A 20,011-nucleotide genomic window follows, 5' to 3' on the forward strand; every position below is an offset into this window, starting at 1 on the left:
GTCGCAAGCTAAGGTCACTTGCATACTACTCTGCACAATTAGACCCAGTACTACCAGCAGCACCCACCTGCGTAAAAGCAATAAGCTGCAGCTGCTTTAGTGCTTGAAAAGAGTATAGATATTGTGCTAAGACACCCAGTTACCTTAACGGTACCGCACGCTGTGATAGAAACCAAGCACAAACAAAACATTTGTTACTGGCCAGATTTACTAAATATGAAGATTTACAGCACAACGGACAATCCCTTCTATTGTGAAATAAGTGACATATAACACTTGCCGAGCGCACTGTGTATTTTCTTCCTCCCTTTCCTTTTTTAGAAGAAAAAAAAGGAAGCACAAGAGACCCCAGAGCCTCTCATGTTCACGGATATATGTTAAGATCTTCATATAAGGGGAGTCTGAGTAAAATGAATTTTACAAGTTATTTGAAAGGTCCAAGGGACACCAGAGAGTGGAGTTCATTTTCCTTTGCTATACACTGTAGATGTGTACTAGTCTAGAAAGGAAAGCCAGGTCTGGAAGAACCAGACTCACGCCAATAGTAATGTAAAGATCATTATACATAATTAGAAAATTCTAATATGAAAGTTTATCCAAACCAAATAAAGAAAAGAGCAACCCATGACTGTAGGGGTTTACACCCAATAGCAAAACATGGAGCACTAGAAGTGCAAGGAGAATGGTGTAAAGGCCAGTGTTTGTGTTTGCCAAAAGTACTTTATCCCATTATGGCCAATATAGCACACGAGAAAGTGCATCTGGAGAAAGATGCTATGGTTGTACTCACTAGCAGGTTATGGATAGCATCAGGGTTGGCCCAAGCAGCACAGTCATTAGTGGCAGGATCCCTAAATCTATGCACAGAATAACCCGGGTAAGTCTGTCCCAACTCCATGGAAAAGCACACCCCAGACACAGTCCCTATATCCCTATAAGAGGATACAGATGGACTTTATACAACTTCCCAAATGCTCAGGCTTTGAGAATGTGCTAGTCTGTGTCGACTTCTTTAGTCACTGGCTGGAGACATGGCAGTATAGAAAAGCAAATGCTAAAGCATTAGCCAAGAAAATTGCGAATGAGGTAATCTGCTGATATGGGGTATCAGAGGTCATTGAAAGTGACAGAGAGATACACGGAGCAAGGATTCCAGAAACTATAAAAGGACACGGGAATCATATCTGCCCTTCACACCCCCTACAGACCCCAAAGTTCTGGATGTGTGGAGCGCCTTAATGGTACTCTGAAATTGAAAATGCAGAAAATAATGGCTGAAACAGGTCTGCCATGGATCTCATGTTTACCTGCACTCAGTAAGAAACACTGCTAGGAAAGACACAGGTTTAACACCAAATGAGATACTGTTTTGCACAGCAAACAGAACAGGCTGTTATTTTCCATAGCAACTACAGCATGTACATAGTGATTTGTTGAATTATGTTGCCTTATTACAGAAACAACTAACTGAAATACATGGTCAAATGTTCTCCTCCATTCCAGACCGTAATTTTAATACTAATAATTGTGACTGAAGTAGGGATCAAGGCCTCCCTAACCCAGTATGAAACAGACAGATAAGTGACAAATTGCCTATGCCACTGTGAGAAACATATGGGAAGGAGTGCTCAACAATTTGCACTCATAGGCGAGTAAACTCTGAAAATGCCTTTGTGCAGATGCATAACCTCATTGGTAAAGTTGTCAGTAATGATTCATGTTGGATATTGAAAATATTGGCATTATTAGCAAAAGGTTTTGCAATCTCTGTTGATCGTATATGTGATAATAAAACTAAATATATGGCTGATTAAGAAGTTACTGACACTTGACTGTTGTCTCTCCAAAAAGGGAACCACTGAAAATCCCGAACCTCTGATGATCACAGAAACTACAGCTGAAACCAGACTTGATGATGAGCATCATGAATTATTTGGACTAGCAAAGCAAAGAACTGCACAGTTTGCAGCAAGAAACTACTAAAGACTGAATGAAGAACATGCAAGGCCTGCAGAACTACTACAGACTCATTAACTACCTACTAAGAAACCATCTTTTCTAGACATGGACATTTGCCAAATTGCATCTCCTCATAAATCAAGTTAGGACAGGGAGGATCACAGGCTTATCATTAGTGACAGATCCCTAAGGGGAACAACTCTATACATATGGCCTTCTACATGTGTATACGCACCTACTTATAAGAATGTGGTTCTACAGATAGGCTAAATAGGTAGGATGAGAAAGGGCCGAAACATGAATAAAAGATTGGAAATGTTAAATATGATTTTATGTTAAGGCCTCATAAGGCCTTTGTTCAGTCATTTATTGTAACTTGCATAGAAATATTATTTGCTAAAAGATATTATTCATTTTTCTGCTGATTTGCAGTTTTATACCATGTAAGCCATGGCCTTGAGGTTAAGCTGAAATAGAGAACACCTGAAGAATGTATCAAGATATGATAACAATAAATAGCTTCATGTTCAGCTCGTAGTATAGGAGTTGTTCCCTTGATGTTGGACATAGCATACAGGAGATAAACCTCCAGCTCCCTTTGAGATAAGAATAATAGGCTCATCTGTCCTTAGAAGGGGGAGAAAATAAACACCTCAAGAATACATGAGAAAGTTAATCAGTAGTGCTTCTCATAGACTAATGGTATAGACTATGCTAATGACGTAGGATTCATTTATTCAGTAGGTTATAAAAACTTGTATCTTTGTATCAATAAATCAGAGAATATTCCTTGTATACAAAACTTTTTCTGTGTCAATTCTCTCCAGCTGATTGAAGCGCTTCCAGATATACTTGACACCACAGGCAAACTTAGATCAGAATTTTAGATCTTACACACTGAATATGTATAAATGTATGTGTTTCTCTACCAGTAAAATAATATGAAACAGTGCAATGACAAGTAAAGGACAGTCAGATTTGTATTTGACTGAGATTACCTGAATGAACAGGAAAATTGTATCCGTACTAATCTTTTCTTTTCCTGTCAATCAAATTAGCAATGTACACAATGAGTTAAATGTCCCTCCCCTCAGAATACAGTAGAAGCCTCTCCTTCCTAAATTTTTAAAAGGTGTCTCCTACCCTCACAGCCTTGGCGTGTTTACTGAGCTTAATGTTTAGGGTGAGGAAATGTTGGTTTGGATAGCTTAGAAATGAAAAACATTATATGTATGGATATAAATTTCCTGATTCTTGGCCATCCTAGTCAGGACAAAGACATGAAAACAGTCAGGAAGGAATGCTGTTAATTGGAGTTCATTAGAGAATGTAATTTGAGATGTCAATCACTGCATGCAAAACTCCATCTCCAAATTGAGACTCAAATTCTGGTTTAAATAGTAATGACTGATAAAGGTGTGCAAAGATGACCAGGCTGCTGCCTTATACACCATACCTGCTTACAAAGAATCGTTGATGTCCTATAAACTGGCACTCCACTAGTAGAATGTGCCCCCAACCCTCTGGGTACTGTTTTTGCCTTATATTATGTGGATATGGCCTTGACAATCCATCATTATAGAGTCATTATAGCTGCTTGTCGAACCTTTCTGTAGGACTCAGACTATAAATAGTCTAAAAGACTAAACTGGGATGACAATGCCATACTTTAAATAAAAAAAAAAAGGTTAAACCGTTGGTAGAAAATCCACAAGACATATAAGAATAAGTTTATCTGCATGGAAAATTATGTATGGGAATGCAAAACACTATAAAAGGTTTGAAGGATCTCGTAGTCAAGGAATCCAAAAATAAACAGAGATTTCATGGGAGAGCAAAAGGCTTAATTGGGTGGGTTTATTTTGTGGATGGTCTACATATATATTTTAAAAATAGGAACCCTGGTCCATTGCACTTCAGAAACTGTTGAGAGCTTCAATTGGTATAAACTGGATCTTACCTCAAAAAGCCCCACTGTGGATGATGAATGAACGGTTAGATTTTTGACCATTTGCAGCACCACAGACAATGTGACAAGTAGAGGTATATTAGAGTAAACTTTGCATATTTATTATTTTCCTTACAACTGGAAGAATCAATGGCATTGATGGGAAAAATTAAGGATGGTGAAAATAGCATGGAATTTGAAGAGCATCAGTTTCCTAAGTTTAACTCATGTTACCTGTTGAGAAGAATTTGGGATACTTGGGGGTACATTTACTAAACTGCAGGTTTGAAAAAGTGGAGATGTTGCCTATAGCAACCAATCATATGACAGCTAGAATCTGATTAGCAACATCTCCACTTTTTCAAACCCGCAATTTAGTAAATATACCCCTAGACGTTTAGAAAGACTTAATCCAGAAGCAACAGGATATGAAAGGTGTAAAACAATATAACTGGTATATCTAAATTCCAGGAATGCCTGCATGGAAGTAAATGGAGAAGCCTGGTGACCTTCCCCCTCCAGGTGCTCCGGTTTCCTCCCTCAGTCTAAAACTGATAGGTTTATTGGTTTCTGACAAGATGGACCCTAGTCTGTGTAGGCGTGGTTGGGAATTTAGATGGTAAGCTCCAATGGGGCAGGGACTGATGTTAATGGCTACATACAGTAATCTCTGTACAGTGCTGTGTAATATGATACTATATAAACAAAAATAAACAGATATCTGTCATTAAAATTATTATTTTTAGATATTCATTATTTATATTTCTGCGCTCTATAGGGAACATATACTATTAGTCTTAATGTTTCTTTGCAAATAAGCAGATTCAATATTCTGTGTTGAGGATAATCTTCTAAATTATTTGCTCTTATGAATTATCTTTTAATGTGTGTACACTGTTTATGAAAGCCCAGGATTGTGGAAACGTACCTTTGTACTACCCATATTTTTATTATATTATTAACCTTTATTTATATAATGCTAACATATAACGCAGCATTTTACTGAGAATATGTAATCATTAGTCCTTTGGAGTCTGTTACTACCGTACTTGAGAACTTTAATGTATTGACTTATACATATTTCCCTGTAATTTACTAAAAACAACAAATCAAGTTCAAAGTCCCTTCCTAGCAGTGGTTCCATCTCCGGCCCCCAACCTTAGAGATGCCTGACCTAATGCTAAGTAGCATTCGGCCCTTCCTGGCACCACTGGCCAGTGAATACCAAGAAAAACATTTGTGCTCCCTATATTAATAGAATAAATTATTGAGCCCTCTATATTAATATAATAAATAATGTGCCCTATTTATTAATATAATACATTGTGTGCCTACTTTTTAATAGAAAATTAATTGTGTCCCCTTTTTAATAGATTAAATAATTCTGCCTCATTTTTTCTGTAGTGCAGGGTAATAAATACGTAATACATAATCTTCTTTTCTTGAGCCCATATAATCCATAGGGAGAAAAAGAAAAACATTGAAAAGAATTGGACTGCTCCAGAGGAGCTCCTGCTGCAAAATGAAATAATGTCCACTAACCCTGCTTAATTATTTGACGTGCAGCCAATCAAAAGTGGTCTCTCATTCATCAGAATGACCCTACTACTATGGTAGTTATGACTTTGCACACTATTATAAATTGTCTACTTATTTTTTACAGATGGATTGTGATGAAGTATTGAGTCATTCCACTGAAGTGTTTGAGATCACTATAGAAACTAACAAATCTTTCTGAAAATACAGACTTGACTGTGTACTTAATAAACCAAAGCATTACACCACAGACACTAAGCATGATGAAAACATCCAGCTGCCAAGAGGATATTGACTATAACAAACCAGCATTTATGCATTTACTAGTAGATTATATTTTAAGCTGTGCCAGGGCACTTATGTGCTGTAAATAATCTCATTCCAAAGTGAGCTCAAATCCTTTGTAAAATCTGTCTCTTCACTAACAACCGTAAAATAAGTACTGAATTTACAAATACAGCATTAACTTTAGTGCGCCTGTTCAGAATGGCATAATTATAACTAAAGATGAAAAGACTACCCTGCCACAAATTAGTTATTGCACACGAGTGGATGCAAATAGATTTACACATTTGTACAGCAGTGCACCTAGTTTAAAGACAATCAAATGGAAGAAATATGTGTGACAAAATAATAGTGTAAGGTCTAGTTTAACTTACATGGTTTGAAATGTCTTTTCCCACAGCAGGCTGACAGGGTGTGTCTGAAGTCAGGGCAAACAGAACAGCAGATGAGAGCTCCCTTTTAATGGGAGGGTGGGAGTGTCACCTGTCCATCGAGCTAGGACTGTGGGAGGAGTGTCATGTATAAACACCTGTTTGTTTCACTGTTCAGTGTTACCGATGCTAGAGAAGCTGGCTGGTGGCTAGAGAGCTAGTCTCTGTTTAACTAGTGTTTAGGGTCACTTTTCAAGTACTTTACCACCCTAACATTAAATAAAGCAAAAAGGCAAGAAGTTGTTCCACCAGAAGTGTGTGCTCTTGCCACAATATCTATATCTATATCATGTTAAATTAACTCACAATTATTAATTTTGCAAGCAAGCTTCAAAAAGGGTCAAAATCAAGATTTGACTTTTGATTATCACAAAACTGCATTCCCATACCTGGGCTGGTCCTCTTACTGCATTCGCGTTATTGTTCTCTGGTTCCAAAAGCTCTCCAAGAGAAATGTCTTTTGACTGCAGAAAACTTAAGTCTTCTTCATAGACATTAGATAAACTGAGATTGTGATCCCCATCAACTGGGCTTAAAAAGTCAAAATCTGAAATAGCAGTGGTTTTATCTCCCACGCGATCTAGTTTTGGAAATTTTGGGGTGTAATTTTTGATAAACAATGCAAGGTTAGAATGTATCCCACTTTCATCCAAGCTGGGATCTGTATGTAGACAACCTTTGTCTACCTCTCCTTTATCAGCCACACTGACTAGGAAACTGTATTGGTCTTTGTTTGGAGAGAAGCGTACATCAAAGTCAAAGAGACTGGATTTATCTTTAGTTCCTAGTGGAGCAGACAGTTCATCAGTCAAAGTCTTCGATGTTTCTGTATAAGGGGGTTCCTTTCCTTTCAGCTTGAGTAAATGGCTTACTGAACATGTAGGGTCCTCCGCATCAGTGCATTGAATTGGCTTTGAAACAGGCATCTCTGCAACATGAAACATTAGGGTAATTTTAAAATGATGATAAAATGGATATAACAGCCCGCCTGAATTGCACTACCTATTTAAACAGATACTTGGGTTATCTCTGTGACAGGATATTATAAATAAGCTCACAAACCCCTTAGCTTGTTAATTTTAATGCTGTTTCAATAAAAGATACTCATAGCAGGGGCGCACCCAGGGGGGTTTCCTAGTCCCCAGAAACCCCTCTCCTACCTGGGGTGTCCTATGCTTACAGTGGGTGGCCCCTCTCCCGGGACCAGCCACTGCTGCTTGTAATCATCTCCAAGTCAGTCCCCTGCTGTGTGAGCACAGCTCTCTGCCGGCAGATTGGCCCCGCCCCTTCCTCCCACACAGCCAGCATGGGTGTTATGCAGGAGGCAGCAGCAGAAGAAGGTAAGAATGTGTGTGTGAGTGTCTGTGTGTGTCAGTGTATATGTCAGCTTACATATCTGTGTGTTTATGTATGTGTGTGTTTATGTATGTGACAGCTTACATATATGTGTGTTTATGTATGTATGTGTGTGTATGTGACAGCTTACATATCTGTGTGTTTATGTATGTGTGTGTTTATGTATGTATGTATGTATGTATGTATGTATGTATGTGTGTGTGTGTATGTGACAGCTTACATATCTGTGTGTTTATGTATGTGTGTGTTTATGTATGTATGTATGTATGTATGTATGTATGTATGTGTGTGTATGTGACAGCTTACATATCTGTGTGTTTATGTATGTGTGTGTTTATGTATGTATGTATGTATGTGTGTGTATGTGACAGCTTACATATCTGTGTTTATGTATGTGTGTGTGTGTATGTGACAGCTTACATATCTGTGTGTTTATGTATGTGTGTGTTTATGTATGTATGTCACAGCTTACATATCTGTGTGTTTATGTATGTGTATGTGTGTATGTATGTGACAGCTTACATATCTGTGTGTTTATGTATGTGTATGTGTGTATGTATGTGACAGCTTACATATCTGTGTGTTTATGTATGTGTGTGTTTTTGTATGTATGTGACAGCTTACATATCTGTGTGTTTATGTATGTGTATGTGTGTATGTATGTGACAGCTTACATATCTGTGTGTTTATGTATGTGTATGTGTGTATGTATGTATGTATGTATGTATGTGACAGCTTACATATCTGTGTGTTTATGTATGTGTGTGTTTTTGTATGTATGTGACAGCTTACATATCTGTGTGTTTATGTATGTGTATGTGTGTATGTATGTGACAGCTTACATATCTGTGTGTTTATATATGTGTGTGTTTATGTATGCATGTGACAGCTTACATATCTGTGTGTTTATGTATGTGTGTATGTGACAGCTTACATATCTGTGTGTTTCTGTATGTGTGTGTTTATGTATGTATGTATGTGTATGTGACAGCTTACATATCTGTGTGTTTATGTATGTGTGTGTTTATGTATGTATGTATGTATGTATGTATGTATGTATGTATGTGTGTGTATGTGACAGCTTACATATCTGTGTGTTTATGTATGTGTGTGTTTATGTATGTATGTATGTATGTATGTATGTGTGTGTATGTGACAGCTTACATATCTGTGTTTATGTATGTGTGTGTGTATGTGACAGCTTACATATCTGTGTGTTTATGTATGTGTGTGTTTATGTATGTATGTGACAGCTTACATATCTGTGTGTTTATGTATGTGTATGTGTGTCTGTATGTGACAGCTTACATATCTGTGTGTTTATGTATGTGTGTGTTTTTGTATGTATGTGACAGCTTACATATCTGTGTGTCTATGTATGTGTATGTGTGTATGTATGTGACAGCTTACATATCTGTGTGTTTATGTATGTGTATGTGTGTATGTATGTGACAGCTTACATATCTGTGTGTTTATGTATGTGTGTGTTTTTGTATGTATGTGACAGCTTACATATCTGTGTGTTTATGTATGTGTATGTGTGTATGTATGTGACAGCTTACATATCTGTGTGTTTATGTATGTGTGTGTTTATGTATGCATGTTACAGCTTACATATCTGTGTGTTTATGTATGTGTGTATGTGACAGCTTACATATCTGTGTGTTTATGTATGTGTGTGTTTATGTATGTATGTGTATGTGACAGCTTACATATCTGTGTGCTTATGTATGTATGTATGTATGTATGTATGTATGTATGTATGTGTATGTGACAGCTTACATATCTGTGTGTTTAATCCTGTGTGTTTATGTATGTGTGTGTATGTGACAGCTTACATATCTGTGTGTGTATGTGACAGCTTACATATCTGTGTGTGTATGTGACAACTTACATATCTGTGTGTTTATGTATGTGTGTGTTTATGTATGTATGTGTATGTGACAGCTTACATATCTGTGTGCTTATGTATGTATGTATGTATGTAGGTATGTATGTATGTATGTATGTGTATGTGACAGCTTACATATCTGTGTGTTTAATCCTGTGTGTTTATGTATGTGTGTGTATGTATGTGACAGCTTACATATCTGTGTGTGTATGTGACAGCTTACATATCTGTGTGTTTATGTATGTGTGTGTTTATGTATGTTTGTGTATGTGACAGCTTACATATCTGTGTGCTTATGTATGTATGTATGTATGTATGTATGTGTATGTGACAACTTACATATCTGTGTGTTTAATCCTGTGTGTTTATGTATGTGTGTGTATGTGACAGCTTACATATCTGTGTGTGTATGTGACAGCTTACATGTTTGTGTGTTTATGTATGTATGTATGTATGTATGTATGTATGTATGTATGTGACAGCTTACATATCTGTGTGTGTATGTGACAGCTTACATATCTGTGTGTTTATGTATGTATGTATGTATGTATGTATGTGTATGTGACAGCTTACATATCTGTGTGTTTAATCCTGTGTGTTTATGTATGTGTGTGTATGTGACAGCTTACATATCTGTGTGTGTATGTGACAGCTTACATGTTTGTGTGTTTGATCCTGTGTGTTTGTCTGTGTCTGTGCTTGTCTGTGTATGGGACAGTTTACATATCTGTGTGTTGGACACGGAGTATGTTTGTAGCCACGCCCCTACACATACTAGACACGCCCACTTGCATCGTGGCGCAGAAACCCCCCTCCTTGAATCCTGCTTTTGCCCCTGCATAGGGAGGAATTCAATTCAGTGTGAGGACTGCATACACTACCATTATAGTACAGAATTTATGCTCACTTTTGCTTGCACTTATACATACTTGCCTACTCTCCCGGAATGTCCGTGAGGCTCCCGAATTTCAGGGAGTCCTCCCGGAAGGATAGACAACCTCCCAGACACTTGTAGAGGCGGGGCTTAAAGACACGATCAGGCCATTAAGCCCCAAACCCCACTATTCAATGCCGCGAATATCGCTTTTTTCTAGTCGGGGCGGGGTTATGGTGGCTCAACGGCATCATCACCATGCCCCCCTCCCCCTTTACTTATCACATGACCTGTCCTCCGGGATCTCCGAGAGGACGGGTTTTAAATGTTGGTAAGTATGCATTTATATGATAAAAAACGAGCAGAGATTTTAACCTGAGATTTCATCACTGCCGAGTGTCATTGAGCAACGCTGCTACCGGACTATGCGCAGAATTGAAATTCCCTCATATATTGAAAACTCATCAAAAAGAAAGGGATAGACAGCGGCAGTCCAAAATGTTTCTGTTTCATGCATACACTACATAACGCCTGAGGTGAATTAACTCCTAATTTCATGAGGTCATCTGAAGAACAGAGCAGTTCATCCACCCAAAAATTATATGATGTTGGTTATGTATTCTGTTCAATACAATTGTGTTAAACATCCCTGTGACATAACATTTTCTAAGCTCATATTCTAAATGCGTAACTGTGTTTTTTGCCTGCTAAATACAGTAAAACAGGTATTAGAAAACTATTCCCGCTAACACCATTAATAAAGCAAAATTCCCAAACGTATATGTTTATAAACATTTTTAGCTTACTTTTTATGGGGTAATGTTAGGGAAAAACCACATTTTAAGTAAGTTAATAATTACTTAAATAATGTTTTAATTCCTATCACTCTTTCAATTAGCCGTGGCAGTAAAAAAACAGGCCATCCCGTAGTTGAACTAGCTGAACTAATAACTGTTTTCTGTCCAGCAACTCCAGTGCATGCAACTACTTTAAACAAAAACTATTCAGAAAGACTATTCCAGTGTATTGGAGCTCAGTTTTCATTCAATATAAAATGTGGCTGAACATCAGCTACCCTTTCAATGAAATCGGCCTAAAACACAGAACCGGAGTTTCACCAAACTCAAACAAAAATATAAAATGAATAGATTTCTGCATTTATGGGAGCTTGCTTTTAATCACTCTAAAGCAACCATGATGAATGATTTTTTTCAAAAAGAATTGTAAGAAATGTTTATAGTTGATTGTGACGATAATGTATTATTGTTAATTTCCCTTAATAATCAGGTATTACCATGTATATTGTATGTAACCTTGTAATGTATTCTCAACATGTGCTCTGCTAAATGACATGAGTCTGCACCTATGCAAGTGTCAATAATCTTTTGAAATTAGCCGTAAATAGATAGATAAGCATCTCTGATGAGTTTTTTTGGAATGCAGAGGATGTGGACCTGACCAGCCAAGCCGAACGAGCAGAGGTGAGAACTCAGGCCCGGTGAACATTCCAGATCTCAGGACATCCCTAGCTCACTTTAGAAAGCCATATGACATTTGGGAGATCAATCTGTCCTTATTGACTGCTAAACTTCAAAGTGGGGGGTGAGAGCTATGTGGAAAAACGGTTTAAAATCTTCTGCTTTAGACATTACATTGTGCCTTTTCATGAGGGGGTCTATCAAGACTAAAATGTCTCATATTTCTCAATTGTGTTCCCTAACACACACAAGTCTTAACTAGTAGGCAGTGATTCTGGTTTTGTTTCCTATCTTCTTTATGAAACTTATTTGTGCAACTTATTTTATGTCTTGTCATTAACTTTTTGTAACTAAGCATGGAAACATTTTTTGCATTAAAATACATTGAATCTAGAGTATTCTCCGTGATTCTTTGTGAACTTACGAGGCCCAGGGAGGCTCATGCTACATGAGTATGTGATTTAAATGTGAAACATAAATAAGTGGTTCTGGTGAACGTAAGGACACCATAATAAATCCTTTGTGGTGGCAGAAAATGTGTATTCATCGTTAAGTGACTAAGGTGACGCCAGTCACGGCCAGCTCTTCAGATTGCTGTATCTGGGACAGGCTGGGCGTTCGTGACAGTGATACTCATAAAAATGTTCAAAATGTCCACATTGAAAGTACAGATATGTTTTTGTGGATGTTATAATCTTCACAAGGAAAGGGGCGTTGTTTCTCTATTTGCCGTAAAAATGGGTAACCAAAGGGTAATAGTGGAGGATCTCTTGCCCACCGGTGAACTATTTCGAGCGGTCTACCTGGGTCTAAAAGATCCTTCTTTTGCTTTTGACATCTTATAACTTTGGTAGGGAAACCGATTTTACTCCAAGTTATCATCATCTGCTTTATAATGTTTGTTTCAAAACCAGTTTTATAGTAATAATAGAGATAATGCACTAAATACTCCTTTTCATTTATTTATCCATTGTGCCCTTAGTGGTACCGTTGTGAAAAAGGCAATATGGATTGGAGACACCGTAATACTACCACAATAATTTTTAACAACGTTAGCAGACACAGGGGAAGTGTTCCAGAGAAGGGATATTGCACCCGTGTTTCCATTACATACAACATTTGGTATAAGGTGCCTTTTAACCATCTTTAAACTAAGCACATTCACAACGGGATATTTCACTGTGCGCAGCTGGGGGACACTGACTCTCTCTCTATATCCTCCCATGAAGTTTCACCACAGTATATTAATATTGCCACCATTTGGAAATATAACTTACTATACTATATTGCAATTCTCTTTTTTCATTACATATACATCAGGGATTCACCTCCTGAGGATACAACAGCCCTTTCCTTCTGAAGATTATAACATCAACAAAGACACATCTGTACATTTTGAACTGTTTGATGAGTACCATCTATAGACATTTCTTACAATTCATTTTGGGGAAAAAACATTAATTGTGTTTGATTGTTTTTTAATATAAAACCAGTAACACTCTGACAAAAGTAGACACTCAGTGGCAGGACATGTTGTCTTGGCACCCAAGACGGAAATCACAAATTATGCTATCCCACTTACAAATACCATTCACACATTATACCCAGGAGTGACTTAGAATATTATACCACTGTGTATCTCCACACATTATTAAAGCACTTTTCACAAACTCATACCTCCTACCATGCAAGTCCCCAGCAGCAGGATAGGGGGCATGGCCACAGCATGATGGGGCTGTGGCCACGCCCCCAGTGGGCTGCCTAGCGCTCTATAGAGCTAAGCTGTTCCTTAGGTATCACCCTTCCCTAATATTCCCTCCCATGGGACATACATCTCCCCGGGAGGTACAGTACAGCAAGGAAAGAGCCCTAAATTCAATACTGTCCCACTGAAATCAGGACAGTTGGCAGGTATGCAAACTCATTGTGCTGTCACTTGCTGCACTAGCACTGCAACCCTATAAGTACAGTTGTGATATTTACAAACTTAGCCATTATTTTTTTAGAAAATGGACAAGCAGGACAAAGTATATACAGCCCAATACTACTGGTCTTGTGGCCAGGAAAGATCTATCTTTTCTTACCAGCAGCAAGACTTTTCTTTGAAAGCAGTTTTTGTAGAAGTTCAGCCTGTCTTGAACATACAGTTTGCAACGCTCTAAATTCTTGGTAAAGTGCCATAAAAGCATCTTCCATTTCTTATGGTACCTGAAGAAAGGAGACAGAAAAATGCAATTTTCTGTAATTATGATACATCTCCACGAAAAGACAGGTTTCCAAAATAGTTAGTAATCCTACAACCTGCGGTCATAAGAAAGACCTGATGGACCTGATAATTCACACTATTTACAATATGTAATAAGTAATAGGAACGGACAGATGTATTGTAGATCAATATAAAATGTCCATAAAATCATATAGATATAATGTGCACTAAATAAAAGCAGCCAATGTATTGATTGCATTAGACCATTGATGGGCAACAGACAGCCCAGTGAGTCTTCATCTGTAACCCCACATCATTATTCCAGCACTACATTCATATTTATTCCCCGGCTCTGACTGCTATTGACTACGTCCAAGCTGTCGCCAAAGGCGGGGGTGTAGAAACCAGGGGTGCAATTGCCACCCCACCCTCATAATTTCTGTTGGGTGGGCAAAGACTGTGTCCCCCCCCCCATAAACTTCTACACAAAAGCCTTCATGCTACTTTCTGGAGTCATGGTATCTGTTCTAAACTAGTGAAACTTTTTTAAATGATAGACTGTCTTAGTATAACTGCCAAATGTTCTTTAATATATATTGTCGTAGTATAGATTTAATACAGATTGATTGGCTTGTTTATTTATTTAAAGAGCTCTAAGTGTTCCTGTTCTAAAACATTTAACAAATAACCTGCATTGATGATGAACAACTATTCACTTTACTTTTACCCTGAATTTCGTGCGGTGCATCCATTAACAAACATGAGATATAGCAATTTAAATTTATAGCATATACCATAACCAGTGAGGTGGTGACTATAGATTTATAAATACTCCCAATCAAATGAGATTAGGCTGTTAAAGAAATCTGAATAAAAACTAGGTTAGTGACTTTGAAAAATGTAAATTTGTAAGATGAATAATTGAGTTTATGTATCTTTCACTATTGTACTAATTGGTAGTTAATATTAATAATAATATTTATTTAATAATGTATAAATACATTTTTATAGTAAAATAAACAATGAAACTGGGGTTGGTCAACCCCTGAAACACTGATAAAAATTAACATAGGATTTGGAGTCTTTGTATAGCTACAGTCACTGTTACAACTGTCGCAAAACGAGATACCAAACGCTAGAGTGTCACGATACTTACCCTTCCACGTTCCCCCGCCGCTCCGTCGGACCCGGAAGCCGCACTTCCGGGTTCGGCGGTCACGTGACCGCTACCTAGGGTGGTCACATGATCGCTAACAGGGCGGGGAATTCAAATGGGACACTGCATAAATACATAGCTCTGACACTTGGAGAGTGTCAGAGCAACTTACCAGTTCCTGGCTCCTGATTCCTGTGTCCTCCCTTGTTCCTTCTTCCTGTGTGTTGACTCCCAGTGTACCGGCCCGGCTTGTTTACTCTCCTGGATTCCGTTGTCCTCCGTGTACCGACCCGGCTTGTTGACCTTCCTTATTGCCTGTGCTCCTGACCCGGATTGCCTCACGCTCCTTCCTCAATTTGTTTATATGCCTACCTGTGTACCGACCCGGCTAGCTGACCACGCTTCTGTTCTGGTGACCCATGTACCGACCCGGTTTGATGGACTCCGAGACCGCTTCCTGATTCTGTCTGCATTGCCTGCCTGTGTACCGACCCGGCCTGTCCAACTACTCTCATCTTGCTCCTACTCCGCTGTACTACATCTTGGGGCAAACCTGAGGGCCGCGACCTGCGACTCCTGGCAGCAAAGCCCATTCCGCCTTGCTGCGGTTCTTGGTGAATACCGGGGAGATCGTTAGACTCCGCACCTCGGGTAAGCCAGCGTTAATCAAGATTAGTAGTGAATCCAGTAAATCCGTTACATAGAGAAAGGGACTCCAAGCCCTATAATAGTCTTTGGTCTTTTGTCCCCCCATGAATATCTTCGATCCTACGCCCCTGACCACAGGTGATGCTCATTGTCACGTGATCTCCCTACTTCCTCCGCGGGAAAGACCATGAATCCTCATCCTGACAAAATAAGGGCACTTTTTCGGGTTGAGTAATATTAACTAGTAGTAGTTAAACAGTGGCCCTTAGTTGTTAATTAGTGTTCATTAGTTAATCATTTGGTGGGAGTCTGAAGGTAGCTTTGTAGTACATATGGGATCTTCGAGGATGTGGGGCATTTTGTGGTAATTGGGAGGTCTGAGTGGCATGTGGGGCATTTTGTGGCAAGTTTGTTGCTGAGAACTTGTGGGGGTGCGGGGCTAATTTGGGGACTTTTTGTGCGTTTTGATAAAAAATATATTTTTATTCATGGGTTAGGCCAGATGTACTGAGGGTAGAGGAAAAAAAGAAGTGATCAGTGGTTTATATGTTTGTTAATATATTGGTTTAAATTTATTACTAAGATTAAGGGTAACATGCTTCTCTTTTGAATGTTAGCGGGCCGTACAAGTCACACGTCACGTGTATCAGATTGCTCATCACAGCACAAAAGATAAAAAGATAAAAGCTAATTGTTGATTGGTTGCTGTAGGTCAGTGCTTCTAAATGCAACATTTAAATAGTTGCAGCCTAGACATACAACATTTGATACCCTTAGCTACACCAATATATTTGCCACACCTATTTTACACAGAAGATTCCATTGTCTTGGTGATAATGAGAGAATACAGTGGCGGTGCCTTCACATGTCATTCACTCTCAGAAAAATATGTTCCTAAAGTATACCACAACACACCCACTAATTCCCAGTGTACATTTGTCTGCACCTATAGCTAACTGTATGTGTACTGAAGAGTACTACTTCTCTTGTTCTCTGTGTTGTATACAGTTCTGATGACCTGCTCTTATTCTACTTGCAATATACAATAGTAATTCTCAGAAAGGGAGAAATGCTTTGCAAAACATTTTGTTTTCTCTTAATACTTTGTTCACTTCTAACAAATGTATTTGTAATTTTATACTCTTTGCTGCACTCTTTGATCTTATGTGCACTTTCTGGCTCATCATCTTTTAACTATAGGCTCCTCAGATAGGACAATACAATTACCCAATTTGGGGGTATATTTACTAAACTGTGGGTTTGAAAAAGTGGGGATGTTGTCTATAGCAACCAATCAGATTCTATCTGTCATTTTGTAGAATGTACTAAATAAATGAAAGCTAGAATCTGATTGGTTGCTATAGGCAACATCTCCACTTTTCCAAACCCGCAGTTTAGTAAATCTAGCCCTTGGTCTGTGCCTAATCACTGCTGAAGAATATTTTAGACCTTTGATGGATTAAAATGTATAGCGTTGATTCTTCTTTTCATGCACCAAACCTTATTCTTAACTTAAAATCTACATAACTTTACCAAAAATAAAAACATGGACTCCAGATTATGATTTGGAAGAAAGACACAGTTTTATTGAATTATCAATTGTCTGTTCAAAAGCGGTGGCATCGAGAGCAGGGCAGTCAGCTAAATCCTTTGCAAAACCAATAAAGGTGGAAAGGTCAGACAATTATACCACCAACCCTGGATATACCTTATCTATTGGCCGGTGCAAACTTCTGTCAACAGCGTGACTACGCCTCCTCTGGCCTCGACAATGGCGTGACCTCTATAAACAGGCCAAGGTGTCCGCCTCACAAGCGGATGAAGAGTCTGGTGACTTCGAAGGGGGCAGTGACCCGTGACAAATCCTTACCAGCACCATATGCTACAGGTGCGGGCTGGCAGGCTTCAGCCCGGGGGGTGCCCAGGTGGCCGCATCACATGACAAGTGATGCGGCCTCAGGTAAAATTAAGCAACTACTGCATCCACGGGGGGACGGGGGGCCAGCCAGCCGGCCCGAACAGCCGTTAGACTGAGCGGCCCGTGGGCCTTCTGCCCCCCTGCCCAACGGTCCAGCCCGCCCCTAATATGCTATCTGGCTGCTGAGTGCAATGCTTTCCTATAGTTAGCTGTGCCTCATCTGTGCAAGAAAAAACAATGAGGTTAGTGCAAATCTACTCTCTACTACTCTCCATTCTCAGAAGAAGACTCCACAAACTAGGAGTATGCCCAGGTATGCGTTTCTCCATCATGGAGTTGTGAATCTTGCTTAACAAAAATAAATGTTATTTCTGCACTGCTCCTCCAAACTAGCAATCTATTCCTCTACTCTGCCCACCCCTTTACCTATCCTTAGTTGCAAAATTAATTTTACATCTGGTTTTCATGCATTTATATTGGCAACTATGAGGACATGAATCCAAATATCTGCTGCAAAAACTAAATGTAAATATTCAGGCTCATTTACACTCAGTGGCGGGACTACCTGCCACCATCATCTCAGTGTCGTGAAGTAGAAAGAGTTTCTCTGCATGCTCAGAAAAGCATAGCGGGGGATGCGGGAGGAAAGACTGCATAGCCCCCCCGCCCCCTATATTTTGCAATAGTGTTCCATCCCTGGTTACATAATTTTCAATGTGTGACAAAACAGAACTGGGATGGTTAAACCATAGAGATGAGTTTTTGAGTCATTAAAGTGACGTAAGATAAAGGTCTATAAAGGATACAAGAAAGCAGATGACAATTGAGGATTTAGTTCTAAATTGTGTCATAGATATTAGGTATGCTTAAATGCAACAATAATTTTATTTATTGACTTTTATAAGGTAAGGGGCATCTATGCTCATAAAAGTGTGGACTGCTAGTTTTATACTAGGATGAATGCAGGACTTTGCAGATAATTAGAAGGATGTTTGCATGTGATTCAATGGGAGGAAAAAACAATGCAAAAATATACTGTAAGACGATGGTCTGTAGGTTGTTATGGTTTGAGCAAAGTTAATACGGTAGAAGCTGAGACCTCCAAGTGTTAACAGGTATTGCCTTTTGTATTATATTATAGATATACTGTAAATAACTCACACCTACCTCTAGAACGCCCACTTCTCTGTATCTTCGGTTTTACTTGTGATGAAAAAAGGCTTAAACAAGCAGTTCAGGAATGTTTCCATGTGTAGTAGTATTACTGATCATCCAACAGCAGCCATACAATATTATGTTGGTTCATTATTTAGAACTCTCTAAAATATTTGTGTATACACAGCAACTTAGTTTCTCTCTTTGGTTCCTGTAAATGTAGCAGTATTGATTCTGTAAAGAACCGTGGGTTTTACTAAAGGGAAGTTCCCAGCTTTGCTTCACTAAAATTGAAACTGGCAGCCCACACAAAACAGGAAACATGCAAAATAACTATCTTGTTAGCATAAAACTCTTACTAAATGGACTCACTTAAAAATTGGACCCTATTCACATAGAGAGTGTTGGCAACACTCATGTGAACAGCCAAATATGGGGAGGGATGTAGAGGTCACAACCCACAGTCATCTACAATTAAGGATTGTTCAGATTTCCCAATGATAAACTTGACATGGCCTATTGCATTAGGGGCATGGATACAACAGAGAAGGGTCATCATTGGGCAATCATATTGGTCCATGAGCTGTTCGGGTTGTGTGACCAATTTTGAAATGCTGGTAGTTATTTCACTAATATGACTAATACACCAATTGAAGGTTTGTGCGGTAACCTGATGGATGTGTGACCACTCAATGCCTGCTTGAGGCAAGGGGCCATTTAAGACCCAGAGCCACAGAATCCCACAAATGCAGCTGTGACATGATGAAAGTGTATTTGCAGATAGTTTGCCTAATTGTAACCAAAAAATGTTATGGACAGCACTACAAATCATTCAGATCAGTCCCTGCCCCATTGGAGCTTACAGTCTAAATTCCCTAATATAGACACACACACACACAGACAGAGAGGGACTAGGGTCAATTTTTTTTTATTTATTTTTTATAGCAACATTATTAACCTACTAGTATGTTTTTGGAGTGTGGGAGGAAATCGGAGCACCCGGAGGAGACCCACGCAAACACAGGGAGAACATACAAACTCCACACAGATAAGGCCATGGTTGGGAATTGAACTCATGACCCCAGCTCTGTGAGGCAGATGTGCTAACCACTAGGCCACTGTGCTGCCCATATATATACATAATATATTTGTAAAAAAAATCTAACAGCT

General features: G+C 38.8%; 1 protein-coding gene across 1 annotated transcript in view; it reads right to left on the reverse strand.

Moving 5' to 3' along the window:
- LOC142141145 (TRAF family member-associated NF-kappa-B activator-like) overlaps nt 1–19,131 on the reverse strand; it is a 31,717-nt gene extending 12,586 nt beyond the window's left edge. The window contains exons 1-3 of the mRNA XM_075199298.1: nt 18,854–19,131; nt 13,843–13,966; nt 6,549–7,087 (exon numbers count right to left, since the gene is read on the reverse strand). Of these exons, the coding sequence (XP_075055399.1) occupies nt 6,549–7,087; nt 13,843–13,954 (651 nt within the window). The 5' untranslated portion in view covers nt 13,955–13,966; nt 18,854–19,131. The remainder of the gene's footprint in view (nt 1–6,548; nt 7,088–13,842; nt 13,967–18,853) is intronic.
- Nucleotides 19,132–20,011: the final 880 nt, after the last annotated feature.

This window comes from Mixophyes fleayi, chromosome 2 (assembly GCF_038048845.1).
Source record: "Mixophyes fleayi isolate aMixFle1 chromosome 2, aMixFle1.hap1, whole genome shotgun sequence".
NCBI lineage: Eukaryota > Metazoa > Chordata > Amphibia > Anura > Limnodynastidae > Mixophyes > Mixophyes fleayi.